This window comes from Cryptotermes secundus, unplaced genomic scaffold, assembly GCF_002891405.2.
Source record: "Cryptotermes secundus unplaced genomic scaffold, Csec_1.0 scaffold162, whole genome shotgun sequence".
Lineage (NCBI taxonomy): Eukaryota > Metazoa > Arthropoda > Insecta > Blattodea > Kalotermitidae > Cryptotermes > Cryptotermes secundus.
Window position 1 is genome coordinate 1,156,670 of NW_019739943.1, and position 16,572 is coordinate 1,173,241.

Consider the following 16,572-nt stretch of genomic DNA (forward strand, 5'->3'; position numbering starts at 1 on the left):
ATAAGGGCAAAACTACTTGGGAGTGACAGCAACAAGTGTAAAACCATGCACACGAAGACAGGTAACTGTTTTATAATATATTACATATACAACACAACTCTTATACATAGAATATATACTCATTTTCGTAAATCAACAGGACAGAAAGTTGAAGGGTCCTCTCACATTGTATCGTCACATGTTCCACCAACCAACAACCACGATCATGACGATACTGAACACTATTTTTAGTCCTAAGCTCAATTTTGAGACTATTTAGGAACAACCCAGAACCAACATATTGCTACGTATATATCCACTGCTAGGCAACGACTCGGTAAATATATTCCTGCGACAACGAATACACAGGCAACAATCAAGTAAATTCCGTTGCTGTATAACGGCAACAAGTACTTCGGTTTCCCCTGCCAATCTTCATTCCACCAATTGCTCCACAATCACCCTCACCTATCATCTGGGGCTGGTACAGTAGGCCAGAAGTGGCCGCAGTACAAGGGACTTAGTCCCACCCCACCAGTAATAAAAAAAATACCTAGTAATTGCTATCTGTTGACTAGTAATGAAAGCTGATTTTCACGCACTGTCTTGACAATGCGTTACCTAGGAAGTGACACTTCTCTATGCAGTGGGTTTACCTGTCACAATATAATTAGAGTAGGGATCTGTATTAAAAATTTAAAAAACTTTTAAATTAAATTTTATTTTAATGACATATTACATGAAATACAAATTATAAAATATATTAGTCTTAAACAATCTTAAACTTAGAGAAATATCGTAAATTGCCAGAGTTTTCGGGTGTATTATTAAGTTACATTTTACAAAGGTGTATTCTCTGTTAAAAATGAAAACCTAATTTGTAAAATACGGGTCCATATTAAGGTAACTCAGTTCAAGAACTTAGATTGATGATTGTGACTCGCCTGATGATGATCTAAGAAAGGTCGAAACATGTAGCACAACACCTATGCATAATAAATAATAATGAAAAATATTGATACGTTAGTATCTATTTTTGTCTTTATTTTGTAGATATTATTGTTCTATAGACGGCCCCATTTACGCTATTGTACAACACACAACAGGATGCATATCATAAAGATAAAAATATTTGTCACCCAAGAAAAATACATTTACACCAGTATGATAATATTTTAATTATATATTTAAAGACTGGTTTTCTTCAAAATCGTATGTAAAAATTCAGCCCGTACCTCACAAGAAACACGTTACGCCTCCGCTACAAAGATCAATGGGTTAATGCCATTTATGGAAACGTCATTGTTTATTATGAGAACCATACGGAACACATAAATACAATCTGGAGGCAATATATAACAATTCATTCCGTACCTCACAGGAAACACACTACGTCTCACTACAAAGCCCTACCGGTTAATGCCGTTTAAAAAATCAGTCGCTTTTTATTGTGAGAATAATACGGAACACATAAATACACTCTATAAGCAAAACGCAGAATTTGAGTAAGTTTAAGAATGTGATACATACAGAGCAGCTGGGATTTAGAGTTTTTTTTTTTTTAATACGCGATCTCCGAAGGAACATCCAACTGCGACAACACCAGCTTGGTGTATATATTCTCCGTTTTGGGGATGCTTGCAATATAGATCGTGAAATAATGCAATTCCGTTGTCATAATCAACTAAAAATTTTAAGTATCCATCTTATTTCCTCATCCCAAATAGTGATGTCTTGACCACATCAGTGCTATACATGCACATAATACAATAATTACACGCGAGCGCGCACAAAACACACACACACATATACACAAGAGGGCTATTCCGAAAGAAATCTCAGGAGAGCTGTTAACAAAACATGCAGTGAGGACAAAAACGTTATTATATACGCAAATATATTCATGCTTTATTTATTATTTTTATTATTATTCATAGTGGGGTGAGACTGAATCCACTTGGTATTGCAGCCGCTCTTTGGCCTATTGTACCAGCCCCAGATGATAGGTGATGGTGATTGTGGAGCAATTGGTGGAATGAAGATTGGCAGGGGAAACCGAAGTACTCAGAGAAATCCTTCCCCAGTGCCACTTTGTCCACCACAAATCCCACATGACCTGACCCGGGCTCGAACCCGGGCCGTCGCTCTTGGTAGCCAGCGACTAACCGCCTGAGTTATGGCATGGCTTTTCATGTGTAAGCTACTTCTCAAAGTAGTCGCCGCCGGAATTGAGACACTTTGTATATCGGGGAACAAGTTTTCTCTGTGAGTTCAGACTCGTTTTAACACCTTCTATCAACTTCTCATTATTGTTGAACAGTTGCGATCTCAACCAGTTCTTCAGGTAGGTAAACAAGTGGTAGTCGCTCAAAGGGAGATCATGGATGTAAGGAGGGTGGTCAAACAACTCCCAGTTGAAATGCTCCAGCAGTGCTCTTGTGCGAGCAGATGTATGCTGATGTTATTGTGGTCACTTGTTTTGTGAATTCCACCATCAGCAATCTTCTCTTGTCCAGGAAAACAGTTGCCATCAGCTTTATGACAGGCAGACAGTATTTGTTTAAACCTTTTCAGCTTATTTGATGAATATGTTTTCATTCACTGCGTTGGCTGCTCCTCTGGTTTCAACTTTCACAAATGAAATCCAGGTTCCATTGCCTGTTGTTTTTATTATGTGACTGAGAAATTCATCTCCATCTTCGTGGTATCACTTTAAAAATGCAAATTTGAAGCAATTTTCTGCGTTTTATGCGCGCACAACTTGTGATAGCCTAGCCTAGCAATGGTAATATCGTAGACAAGAGTGGGTAATATTTGTGGAAATCCACACTAAGGTTCCGAAACTTTAAAGCGCCATCTTTCACGTTGAACAAGATTGTCACTCACTATGGATGGCCGAGAGCTTCGCTCTTCATTGTGAACATTTATTCACCGATCTTCGAACATTCTACATCATCGTCTTACGGTTCCTTCGTTTATTACATTTTGGCCATAAACCGCCGCTCATGATTGACGATGTATTTCCGCGGCACTCATGTTTTTATCGCGAAGAAAGCGGATAACAGGGCGATTTTCGCAGCTGACGGGATTATCAATCACAGGACGCATCATAACTCACTCTGTAGAGACAAGAACAAACACTAGGTGATCAGTTATGTGATGGTTTACAAGGCAATGAGTCGTGTGATGTTACCACGCATGCGCCACCTCCCTTCCGCTCATACAATAAGCTTTCAATAAAGTAGTTCCTTTCCGAATAGCACTCGCATATACTGTATATTGTCGTAAACTGAACATGATAACTTCTCCGCTGCTCCGCAGTCAGTGCTCCCAGCGCATGCGCATGCATACGTCACGGGTGACCTATGACTTTACGCTGCACGCGCCTGGACTATATGCATCTTGCACAAACGAACTGCACCTGTGCCGCGCAGAGGCAGGCCACGCGTCGGCGTGTACGGATATGGAATTTTTTAAATGCTTGTTGCAATTATTTAATTTAAACAGATCTATCGGAAAAGATTTTGTTGTTGAAATTACATTTTACTGGCTTTTATGAGTCAAACAAAAGATCTTCCCTTAGACAGTATTTTCCATGAGAGACAACAGTTTTGAGTTCGTAAAATTGGTTTCATTTTCCAAGCACCATTATTCAGATATTGTTTAGGTTTATCATTCCATCGATACAAAGAACATTGAATGAGTTTACTTTTAATTAACGAAATGATATCAATTTCAAATAACTGAAAGCGTCCATTCAACTGACATTCACGAATTAATTTAATAAAACATAAATCTTGACCATATTATCCACTTATATAACATACTGGCTCCATTCTACGTCACTTTGGTTTCGTTCGGAAGGTCCTTGGTTCGATGCTGAACCAAGAGATTAAATGTTCTTCACGTACCGTTTCATGGGTTTATGACAAATGCTGAGTTTATCCGTAAAGTTTCAACCATGCTTTTTCAATAAATGTCTTTCAGGAACACAGATAATTCCTATGGAAACACTACTGATACGCGAGGGCACAATTTATATAACTAGGGCCCCGTTTTGAGAAAATGAGCCGAGATGTCCAACAATGACGTCTCAGTGCACAAGTACCCATTCAGTTGTTGCTTGTGTATGAAAGCGCTGAAGTTTGACGATTCAGTTGAGTGATGGTCTGTAACTATGAGAGCGGGAGACACTAACCTGAGGCGGACGGTTGTGGCGGGCGGTGCACCACTTCCTGCCCCACGTATTCATGCCATTTGTACGTGCTCCTGTACTCCGAATGAAGCTGCAATCACAAAAAAATCGGCATCAAATCTCAACCAATTACAACCAAAAATTTGTTTGTATCAGAATGTTCCGTTGGTCAACTCCAACTTTCAATCTCGTACACCTGAATTATTATTATTATTATTATTATTAGAGGGGGTGGGTTTCCCCATGCACTTAGACCAGTTATTGGTCCATTGTGCGTCCCCCTTTAATTTCTACTGTCGCCATACCCTACCGATACTGGTGCGTGCTATCAGCCCCGTTCAGCCAACGAGGTCGGCCGTCGGTACCTGTTATTTCCCCCATCTACCAGAGGCACTGAAAATTACCTGGGCGGGAAATTGTTGCCTAATTTTGCTCAGAGGTCTCCTAGAGATATGAGGATCTTTTACGTGCCGTAAATCTACGACACGGGACCCATGGCTTAAAGTCCCTCCCGGAGGACTTGTTCCCTGAATTTTTCCGCCCTTAAAAATTCCACGACCTTCGCCGGGTTTGAACCCGCGTACCTTGAGTCATGAGGTGGGAACGTTACCCCTGGACTACGGAGGCCGCTTACACTTGAATTAAATAATACAGTAAAATCAACATAAATGTTTTATAACACGCAAAGTAACCTATACGCTTCCTAGTCAAGCAGGGCATTGATAGAAATATATATATAGGTCAACTTTAGCTTTCTGCCGATCACAGTGGCCACGCGATGAAGTACATGAACGGTCTTCTTCTGCTCGAACACTGGGACCGTGGGCTCGAATCCCACTCGAGGCATGAATGTCTGTGTGAGCTTATTCTGTGTTTATGTTGTTCTGTGTGTAGGTAGCGGCCTTATGACGAGCTAGACTCCCGTCTAAGGAGTTCTGCCGGTTGTGTAGAGAATGAAGAAACTGAAAAAGCGGTCAGGCCCAATAAAGGGCTGTAGAGCCATAATAATAATAACAATTGTATTGTATTGTATTGCTAGTGGGGTGGGACTAAGTCCCTTGTAATGCGACCACTTCTGGCCTATTGTACCAGCCACAGATGATAGGTGAGGGTGATTGTGGTGCAATTGGTGGAATGAAGATTGGCAGGGGAAACCGAAGTACTCGGAGAAAACCTGCCCCAGCGCCACTTTTTCCACCACAAATCCCACTTGACCAGACCCGGGATCGAACCCTGGCCACTTTAGCTTTAGCTCTGTAAAGTGAATAAAGGACATTAAGAACCAAGCCTCTAATTAATTTTTATTATACATTTATTTTATAATTAACAGTACTGTCAATATCTTGGGCTATGTAGCTTCCATGGGGGGCACGCGGTAGCGTAGTTGGTTTGAGTCACTATGCTACAAGCCGGAAGTACACGGGATCGAATCCCGATAGGGTGGACTTTTTCAATTGACCTAATCCTTCCAGCCGCACTATGGCCCTGGGGTGACTCAGGCTTTAACAGAAATGAGTACTAGGAATGTTCCTAGGGAATAAAGCGCTACCGGCGCGTAAGGCTGACAACCTTACCGCAATCTGTGAGCCGATTGTCTAGATAATGTGGGAGCCTCGATGTCTCACAACCTTATGGGACTCGACGGCCTGTTACAGGGGTAGCTTTACTTTATACTTTATGTAACTTCCATAATTGCAGTCAGCATAAGTGAAATATGTAGGAAAGCTAGGAGGTAGTGCCACAAAATGTTCAAATATGCATCAGCAAACAACAGGTCTCCATTACAAGAATCATGCACTTCAGGGTGTAGATGGTTTGGGCATAGTATACGGGAGGGAAACGAAAGATGGTTTGAAGATAATATTGCAGAGAAAACATCACTAAAGAACATATAAAGGAAAAATCGATATAAACGTGGGAAGAGGGTAGAGAGGGCTACACACTACGCTTCCTCAAGTTTCACCCCTTCCTCCAGTGCATCACTATCGCACTTCTATCTTATTCATCATCATCATCATCATCATCATCATCATCATCATCACCCTATTATTCATTAAAATCATCGATCCAGTAGTATGAACAGGGAATGAATTAATAAATACACAGACAAAGAAAGAAAGAATAAAAAAAGGACAAGAATTATACGTGTTTGAAAGCAAAAGTTCCAGTGGAGTATTTGTGCTTAAGAGGAAAGAAATCGAGAATTGAGAACATAGAAAAGAATGAACTTCCTTATTTGAATAGTGTAGGGTCACGTGGTAGAGTAGTTGGTTGAGGGGCTACGCTACCAGGCCGAAGCTCACGGGTTCAAGTCCTGATGAGGTGGATTTTTTTTCAATTTTCCTAATCCTTTCAGCAGCACTATGGCCCCGGGGTCGACTCAACCTCTAACAGAAATGAGTACCACGAATCTTCCTGGGGGGTTAAGGACGGCCGGCGCGTTAGGCTGACAACCTCACTGCCATCTGTGAGCTGATTGTGGGAGCCTCGACGCCTCATATCTCTATGGGCTTCCACGGCCTGTTACAGGGACACCTTTACCTTTTAATTTGAGCATGTGTAAGGAAATGTCCCGTAACAACTGTATTTTCGGCTCTGAAACTTACATTTCTCTTACCAGACATTTACAATGCCAATTAAAATAGGTGTTAATGCAATATTTTGGTTGCATTTCACGCAATCACAATTTCCATTCCCAAAACACAGCATAGAAATATTCGTGTTGTTTCTGTTCCTAAGTGTATATAACTACGCCTTTCCTGAGGTTTAAATTATAAAATTTGTGTACCGTGTGGGAAGATAAGAAAAACTCTGTGATCGGACACACACTCATGGAGCTGAGCCCTTCATGAGAAGCCGCCAGTTGTCCAGCTATTCAAGAAATTCACAGACCTTTACGGAATCCGAAGGTTCATTACCATATTCACAAGAGCCCTCCAGCGGTACTTATCCTGACCCAGATCAATCTAATCTATATCATCCCATCCTATCTCTCTGAGATCCATTTTACTATTGTCTACCAACCTACGTCTTGGTCATCCCAGTGGTCTCTTTCCTTCACTCTGTACATTCAACAATTCCTGTTCACAACACAGCAAAATATTAATATGATTTTCCTCTCTGTTATCAAATTCAAATCATATTTTCAATGAATGAATAATTTATTGAATCAGATACTCTTTGTATCAGCGTCTGAGTCACTTGCCAGACTCTCCTGCATCCAACTGTAATTAACATTCCTACAGTGTATCTGTTATGCATTATACATTAAACTTTTCTGTTATTGTTCCTACTGGTTACTAGTCAAATAAATTTGCTTACACCTCAGTATTTTGCATTCTTACTGTCCTCTCACATTTCTCCTTAATGTAATCGTGTATGTCTTTTATTATCTGCCACTGTTCTTCAACATTTCCTCCTAATACGTACTTCTCCTTCGATTTTTTCTAAATCTCTTCCCCAAAACTCGTCCCACTGAAATATTTGTTTCTAAAATACTCTTATTTACTGCATATGGGGCAAAACATCTGTTCAGTGTTCTTCCTAACCCCTTTTCAATCTCCGAGCTCCTATTTTCCACAATATAATTCCTTTCTTTTCTTTCCCTGTACGTAATTATATATATACCTACTACTCCCGGTTTCAGTTACCCTAAAAAATATTCTTATTTTAGGAAAAGAGACCAAATTTTACAGTCACACGAAACAGGAAATATTACAGTTCTGTGTACAAGTAAACAAGACACGAAATATTCTGACTAAAGCATAAAAAGAATGTAATAATTTTTTGTATTTTTTTAATGCTAGTGGGGTGGGACTAAGTCTCTTGTACTGCGGCCACTTCTGGCCTATTGTACCAGCCCCAGCGCCACTTTGTCCACCACAAATTCCACTTGATCAGACAACGGATCGAACCCCGGCGGCCGCGGTGGGAAGCCAGCGACTAACCGCTTGAGCTATGGCGCGGCCTGCTTTTTATTTGAAAACAAGACAAGGAACGTAACGCAGTAAGAATGTGATGTGGGCACGCGGTAGCGTAGTTGGTTGAGGGGCTATGCTACAAGCCGGAAGGTCGCGGGTTCACGTCCCGATGAGGTCATTGGGTTTTTTTTCAATTGATCTAACCCTTGCAGCAGCACTATGGCCCTAGGGTCGACTCAGCCTCTAACAGAAATGAGTACCAGAAATCTTCCTGGAGGATAAAAGGCGGCCGGTGCATAAGGCTGACAACCTTACCACAATTTGTGAGCCGATTGTCTAGAAAACGTGGGAGCCTCGACGTCTCACAAACCTATGGGCCTCCACGGCCTGTTACAGGGATAGTTTTACCTTCCTTTTTGCTGAGAGAAATTTAGAATCACATTGTGTTATGTGGTTGCAAAAAATAAAGTTGGACAGGCTGCAATCACCACTACCAGCAGAAGTCTCATGCGGTGCTAAGTACAGTATCACTGCCAAAGATTTTCCATCCGTGGTATAATACAGGCCTGTCCAACTTCAAACAGGTTGTGGTCGACTTTTTAGTGTCAAAACTGCAGTGATCTACCACCCCCTCCTATCGTCGTAGCTCGCTTTAAGCAAAAATATTGGTAAAACTAACAGGACACATGATGTTTCCTGTAAAAACAACTAGTAACTGGGCTGTCTCTCTGATGTCTGTAGCTTCATCCAGTTGGAGGGAGAAAGCAACACAACTGGAAACATCTTTCAGCAACTGTTCAGTTGTGTTTACACACATCATTTCTATTCGCCGCACAGTGGTGTTTCTTGATAATTGAAGATCTTGAACAGTAGCTATGATCTCTTTCTTATTTTATATTACAAGTGAATTTACATGCTTTTCACGTATAATTTCCTTATAGACCTATGAGATCGACCAAAAATCGTCCCGCTATCGACCTTTTGATCGTGATCGACGCGTTGAACATGCCTGGTATTGTACATACCTGTAACAACATGCAGATCTTTCTTTGTAAATTATGTAATGTGATTCTAAATTATTGTCGGAAACCCCGACAATAATTTTGAATCATTTTGTATATCGTCGAATAAGAGTGAATAATAAGATGGAAAGTGTGTGTGCAAGGTAGCTGTAATTGTCGAATTTAATGTAGCATCCTATCGTTTTTCGGAAACAACTGATGACAGCCACAGAAGTTCTCAGAATAGACGGTCTCCGGGCCGAAATTTGAACCTGAGGTCTTCCTAATAGAAAGCAGAAGTAAGTACTTTACAGTGGGAATTCGTAAGGCATATCTATATGTGAATTTGTTTACGATTTTTTATATTATACGTGAATTTTTAAGAGAATATGCAACTTAGTATAATTTTGATTTAGAACACGTTTACCTGAATTTTGGTCTTCGGACAATTGATAGAGAAGCCAATTAATTGTAAAGCTTTCGAAAGACAGGCACAACAAAGCTATACAAAGTAAATCCTACCCAAATCTACAGTGAAGTCACTTTTAGGGGGATTTCCTGTATTTTACATTAATTTCTTTTTCGACTTATTATCATCATATTTATCATCACTAGACACAAAAGTCTGCAAACCGGAAGTAAGGATGTGTCATTTCGTTTAAGAGTGTTTCATTACTTGAAGTAAATTATCTCAATATTATTTTCAAATCACATATTTATTTTACTTCACGTTCTTATTTACGGATCTAGTACAAGAAAACCCATTTACTGTAGCCAAATATTTCACTGGCAGACATGTCAAAAGAAATCGACTAGTACAAAAGCCTGGCTATCGACTACAGCTTTCTCTTCTTACCTTATCAACTGGCATCGAGGGGCACGCTCTACACAAATTCCAAAATGAACCAATCATGAGAAATTCTGCAATTTTTTTTTACGACACACTAAAGGCCACAGAAGACAAAAATGTATATAGTTTTGTTGTAAAAAAATGAGGCGTGAATATAAAGCACACCAACGGTCAGCAGGCAGGCACTCCGAACGACGCACCCCGCCACACTGCCCGTCCATCCACCCTCTCGCAGTAATCGATAAGGTCGGTGCCATGTTGCGTTGCGCCAACCCCTATCTTTTGTGCCTACACCCCCACTTCTTGCTTCTAAAAATTTGCACCAATACACGTAAGTTCATGGACATGTTAATCAAATTATGAACTGTTAAAATATGAACACGAATACACTGTGGACTGTCAATATATTATTCAAAGTTCTGCATTGTTTCGGCCTTCATTTTTTCTTGTTTTCTATTCTATCTTTTTAGGTCTCCATTTTTTTCTCGGATAAGATTACTGAGGCGACAGTGAACTTGTTTGTTTTCTATTTGACGACGTTCTGTCAGCTGAATTGGTTATATAATATCAGTTGACAACGGTCGATCTGAAACAAAATGGAAGAAAGCGTCGGTGTCAAATCATTACACCTGTATATGCCTTCAGGGACGGAATATAGCCATGAGAAAATGTCCGAATAAACAGTTATTCTGGCAGACACTCGAAATAATAAATCGTGGGAAACTCTTGCGTTATATTACCACACATCAGCCTTCGTCTATAAGGATTTAAAGGAGACTTTCGAAATCAATGGCGATGAAAAACTGTGGATTTATTACGATAGATCACGAACCAGTCACAGAATATCTTAATAGAATAACTCGCATTATAAATTTTTTAGTCATTTCCCCCCCTAGAATCCCCGTGAAAATTCAAGGAAAAATCCCTAAATTTGGCCTCGACCACTTCCTTCAATATTCTTTTCTAATTCAACATTTACATTCTATGCTATGTAACCTGTATAGGTAACATGGCACCACTGAAGAAACCAAAAGAAAAATCCATAATAAATAATATTTTATTGAATAGTTAAAAATTGACAACATATTAATCAGGTTAGTTAGTTTTAGAATTCGAGGCACGGGCCTCTCAAACGTGTAACCCTGACTTCACTTTATCTTGATATGCAAATGTTATAGTTCTACTTACTGTGATAGCATTATACAGTGCGTTCAAAAGAAACGGAAATGTGACGTGTGCAATAGCGTAAGGTACATTACTGTGTGACAGCGAAGGGGGAAACTGCGGAGGATTCTTCCCAACATGCATCGCTGACTCTCTCTACGTAAACAGAGCTCAGTTACCGATCACCTCAAAAAGGGGACACAGACTTAACCTATTTTATAAGCTTCATGGGATACTGAATGCGAAATGGTCCTCGTTCTAATGTTGTAGTGTTCAAATTGCGGTTCTCTCTAATCTGCTTGCTTGTTTGTGCTGTCCTGTATGCCTAATGTTGGTCATGTGGTGTGTGGAGCCGTGGTGGGGGTTATACTGGTGTATTCTGATTTTGTGGGTATGTTTTTATTATAATATCAAATATGGAGTTAGGAGAATCTGTGTCATTAATTCGTAATGCTTGTTTACTTAGGTTGTAAATAAGTAATTAATCCATAATACGTATGTAACGGCCGTCTTGTAGTGCACTCAATTTCACATGTCACTTCACTACATGTTTCGGCAACATTGTGCCATCTTCAGGTTCGTTATTTACCCTAAGCTATTACATTGTTTGCCATCTTGTGTGTTTCATAAAATTATTTAGAAAGTACATTATTCAACTATAATAAAATTTGTATATACTAAAACTTGTTAAGATTATTCATCTATATGTCTTAATACAAGACGGCCATTATATACGTATCATGGATGAAAATCAGTGCAACAGGACGCTAAAATACAACATTAAAGTAATTAAGTTTTGTGACATTTTCTGGAGTTCAGCTTCCGTAACTGAAGAAAGGACATTTTTATGGCATTAATATTTTTCTTTTAGCTTCATATTCGTATTTTCGAGATTTTACAAGTTTCTGTTTAAAAAAAATGTGGCGTAGAATTCCCAGCTGAGATGTAGTTATGGGTCCGAATGGCCTATATATGAAATCTTATTTTTATAAAGTGAGTAGCTTGGGTGGAATGTCGAATCCTTTGTCAGAGAAATGGTGACAGTATAAAGGAAGTAGCCAATTACTTATAAGACATTTCAGAATGGAATAAAAATATGTAACAACGTACATATATCGAAGACAATGAGTGCGTAGCCAAAAAATACAAAAACCTAGGAAGAGGCATGGTTTCGAATTCCGGTGCCCAGTTTTTTTAACATCTCGAAATTTACAAATGAAGTCAGAGAAGGCTTGTAAATAACAAAGATAGTTTTTTCTCAATAGTTTGTTCAATGTTAAATTTCCAGTATTTGCTACAAAAAAAAAAAACAACAAATTCCTTGGTTTCAGTCCGCAAGCGAACTATACCGACCGAGCGACCGCCGCTTGTCGGCGAAGTTAGTGCCAACTTTAGCGGATAGAGAGTGTCGCGTGCCCAGGGCAACGAAACCCCACGGCCGAAATAGATATATAAGAAAAGCAAAAGAAGTAATTGTACTGATTATTAACAGTATTATCTCAGATTTAAGTTAAGATCTATATTAAGAATCGCTGTGTAACCGCTCTTATAGAATAAGATATTTATAAGAATGTGCTACAGAAGGCCGGATGTGCATTGCCTAGGCCAGGCATGTCAAACTCAACTTGTACAGAGGGCCACCTGAGCCCTATAAATAATAGTCCAGGGCCGCACTTGAAAATAGAAATATACATTAGAGTTTGATACAAGGAAATTTAATTCTATTTATTATTTAGGAATAATTTCAATACAATTACCTAAAGTCACATATCTTACAGTTCTAAAAAGGAAGAGAATGCCATTTTTGACAAGTGTCAAACAGCTTTTCAGTATGTAAAAAGAGAGATTACACAAGAAATTATGTTAGAAATAGCAAAACACTGAATTTCTTGCATCCTGCTAATTTATGTCTGCGTGAGACTTCTTGTCTTCTGGTCTATTGGAAAAGTGTGTTTACAAAAAATATTTCTACTAAAATTTTAATATTGATTTTAAAATCAATTAGCTCTAAAAGTTGAGGGGCCCCACTTTGTGGCTATGGGGGCCGCATGTTTGACATGGTTGGCCTAGGCCTTCTTTGTATTTACAATATTTTTTCTACAATGAAAAATAAACCCACATGGCCGTTAATTTCGGTTTTCTAGACCGAAACCGCTGTTTCCTTGAAATAGCTTTTCAATTATCCTCACGAGGCTGAGTGGACCCCGTTCCAGACCCATTACTTCACAGAAAATATGGTAGCGCCGGGAATCGAACCCGAAGCTCTGGGCCTGTAACCAAGAACTCGATCAATAGACCACAGAGGCGGTCTGTATACTTCGCTTGCGGACTGAAACCATGAAGTTTGTTTTATTTATTGTAACCCTCATAAGAGCTGTCCTTAGCAGCCATTTAATATAGCCCTAGCCGACCTTTAGGACTTCTTCAGGATGGTGTACGTGTGGGGATGGGGTGGACTTGTATAAATGTTTCGAGCTATTATCGTAACTGCTAAGGCACGACCAGAGTGATTCAGATGGTTTACTATGCGTCAGTAGTATATTTCAGGCTAGGGTGAATCCTGTAAGGTTTTAGATTGGTTCTGCTTCACGGGTGGAGTTTGATGTTAACTCAGGTAAGGTAGACGGTGGGATTCATTCTCGGTGGTGTTCAGCAGGTTGTACTGATAGCTTAAGATGACCAAGAGTTTATTATTATTATTTTATTATTATTATTATTAGAGGGGATGGGTTTTCCCATGCACTTAGACCAGTTATTGGTCCATTGTGCTTCCCCCTTTTAATTTCTACTGTCGCCATACCCTACCGATACTGGTGCGTGCTATCAGCCCCGTTCAGCCAACGAGGTCGGCCCTCTGTATCTGATATTTCCCCATCTACCAGAGGCATTGGAGACTACTTCGGGCGGGAAACCTGTTGCCTAATTTTGCTCAGAGGTCTCCTAGAGATATGGGGATCTTTTACGTGCCGTAAATCTACGACACGGGACCCACGGCTTAAAGTCTCTCCCGGAGGACTTGTTCCCTGAATGTTTCCGCCCTTAAACATTCCACGACCTCCGCCGGGTTTGAACCCGCGTACCTTGAGTCATGAGGTGGGAACTTTACCCCTAGACTACGCAGGTCGCTATGACCAAGAGTTACTTCTTCACGCTACCCCCTGATACCAACAGAAAACGCTGTATCGATTCGTTCATAAGATTTATTTATCAGCAACATAAAATTACTGCTGCAAACACAAGACCATTGTTAACATGACGACGTAAGTATAAGGTAAATTTGGGTACTTTCTATATTTCCGAAGATGTGTATATTTGAATTATTTATATTTGCCAAACTATAACTTCTGTAATCCCACTCAAGGAGTGGAGGTCTGTGTGCGTTTATTCTGTATGTAGGTACAGGCCTTGTGACGGGCTGATCATTCGTCCGAGGAGTCCTACCGACTGTTTGTATAAAAAAGATTACGTAACTGAAGAAGAGGCCAAGGCCCAACAAAGGGCTGTAGGGGCATCGATGGACGAATGAATGAATGACTTCTATAAATTGGTTTCGTCCACTGAACTACCCTGAAGGCCTAAATAGTTAAAAAGTCAGAGATTTGGAATGTATTATCGGAGCGCTATTCGGGCACGTCCGAAATCAATCGCTGAAATTTGCGATGTTTACAGCAAGTCAGCCCCGAAAAGAAGCGTCTGTCCGCAATTCCAAAATATTGGACCCGGACGGGTCTTCTTTCAGATTTTAATTGGCTGGTCCCAAACAGCCGGGAGGGCACAAGAATCTGCCTTCTTCACTTACAAAAAAAGAAGTGAGCGATTTTTAGCTTAGGAGAACTCAACTGTTGACTAACACCTAACAATTGAATGCAAGACTTGTTGTAAGCCACATTTAAGCGAAAAAATCTGGCTAACCCACTCATCTAAATTACTATATGCCTTATTTAATTAATTAATCCTAAAGGAAATAATTAAAGTCCCATCAAAGTAATTTAAGGTAAAAGAGTATACACTCAAATCTGAACTGCTGCGCTGTGCACAAATATACAAATTCGAATTTTCTAAAATCGTCGGAAATTGATCTTCTATGAAAATTTGATGGTATTGTTAAAAGTTTGACGGACCTATCTCTGCTTATCAGCTAAAAATAACCATAAATTACAAGAGGAGAAAATTCATACTTAAAAATATATATATAAATGGGTTCTAATTATTATTATGTTATTGTATTTAAGCATCCTGTTGCGTTAATATACTCTTCATTCGCGCTATACTTCCATCCACAATGCAATTCGTTTATTACCTCCCTCTCCTAAGCCTCGAAGGCCGATGTGAAGGACAGAGGCACGCAATAACTCATCTCCTAATAAAGAATAAAAATATTATGTAAAAAATAAGGCGGCCCTGCGCACTACTTGCGCTCTGCTTCCTTAAAAGCTGGTCTGAACGGAGCAGAGTCTGTACCATCCTGAAGAGCTTGCACTAGCTAAGCTGTGCTAACTAATATAAGTTATGTTGAGAGAGCACAGAGCAACAACACAGCCATCTAAGAGAATTTCGGGTGCCATTAAATACTATGAACTTTTTCACGAATTGAGTGGTTAAGCTTCTCAATAAGGAATCCGCTCCATGCAAATAGTTAATACTAGCTAGTTCGTTACGTCACATGTTACGCTTAATGCAGGTCGTACATATTGCGGTTTCATTTTTCAAAGGGACTAAGCAAAACTGAGCGAAAGATATTTTATTCTGAACGACTACGACGTAAGAGATTGTGTTCACACTATTAAAATTTTCATGCACTGATTCCACCAGTAATGATTCAGTTATAATTACAGCGTCATGTTTTATGGGTGACTATAGACGGGGTATGGATTGGTGAAGGGATTTATTGACCACTTGCACACACCACTCGGAACAAGAAATTACAGCGCTACTGCTAATCCCCACAACTTACAGATCACCACAGTACCCGTTAAGTCTTTTTCTAGGCTGCTGTCTTCAGCAACCGTTCCCTAGCATCGCCTTCTAACAGTGATTTTTAGCTTCCCGCGCTCACATTGTTACTGTCTGCAACTGAACTCTTGGAAAACTCTGCATTTACACTTCTACGCTGAATTATAAATTAAGGCCATTCTGGTTATGGTAATTAAATTTTATTAGAGTATACCTGCCACTGTTCCTTCACCAGCAGAGGCAATTAAGTTAATATAAGGTATAAATAAAATTCATAGTAAAGCCCATATTGTTAAATATGTATATATAGTGTGAGACTTGGTATTGTTAGGAAAGTGGATATTAAGATTATCATCTTGTGGGATGTGGCGCTGTGTAGTTTTGAACACATCCTCACATTCTACAAGACCAACACCTTAATTTACAAGATTCATTTCCTGTTCTGGAATGGCCTAATATTTATATTTTGCATTCTGTTGTGTTGTAACAAGGTGCTGCAGCCATTGACAC

At 39.7% G+C, this 16,572-nt stretch overlaps 1 protein-coding gene and 1 long non-coding RNA gene across 9 annotated transcripts in view; one reads left to right on the top strand and one right to left on the bottom strand.

The window, feature by feature from the left end:
• Positions 1 to 10,393, bottom strand: part of LOC111872061 (nuclear protein MDM1) — a 127,546-nt gene extending 117,153 nt beyond the window's left edge. For 2 of the 7 annotated variants that reach the window (XM_033754504.1, XM_023865575.2), the window contains exons 1-2: positions 9,952 to 10,390; positions 4,178 to 4,265 (exon numbers count right to left, since the gene is read on the bottom strand). In XM_033754504.1, the coding sequence (XP_033610395.1) occupies positions 4,178 to 4,265; positions 9,952 to 10,008 (145 nt within the window). In that variant the 5' untranslated portion in view covers positions 10,009 to 10,390. Of the gene's footprint in view, positions 1 to 4,177; positions 4,266 to 9,951 lie in introns of all 7 variants that reach the window. The other 5 variants (XM_033754501.1, XM_033754505.1, XM_033754499.1 and 2 more) reach the window with 4 other exon arrangements.
• Positions 1 to 16,572, top strand: part of LOC111872062 — a 38,184-nt gene that overhangs the window by 6,666 nt on the left and 14,946 nt on the right. The window lies entirely within an intron of this gene.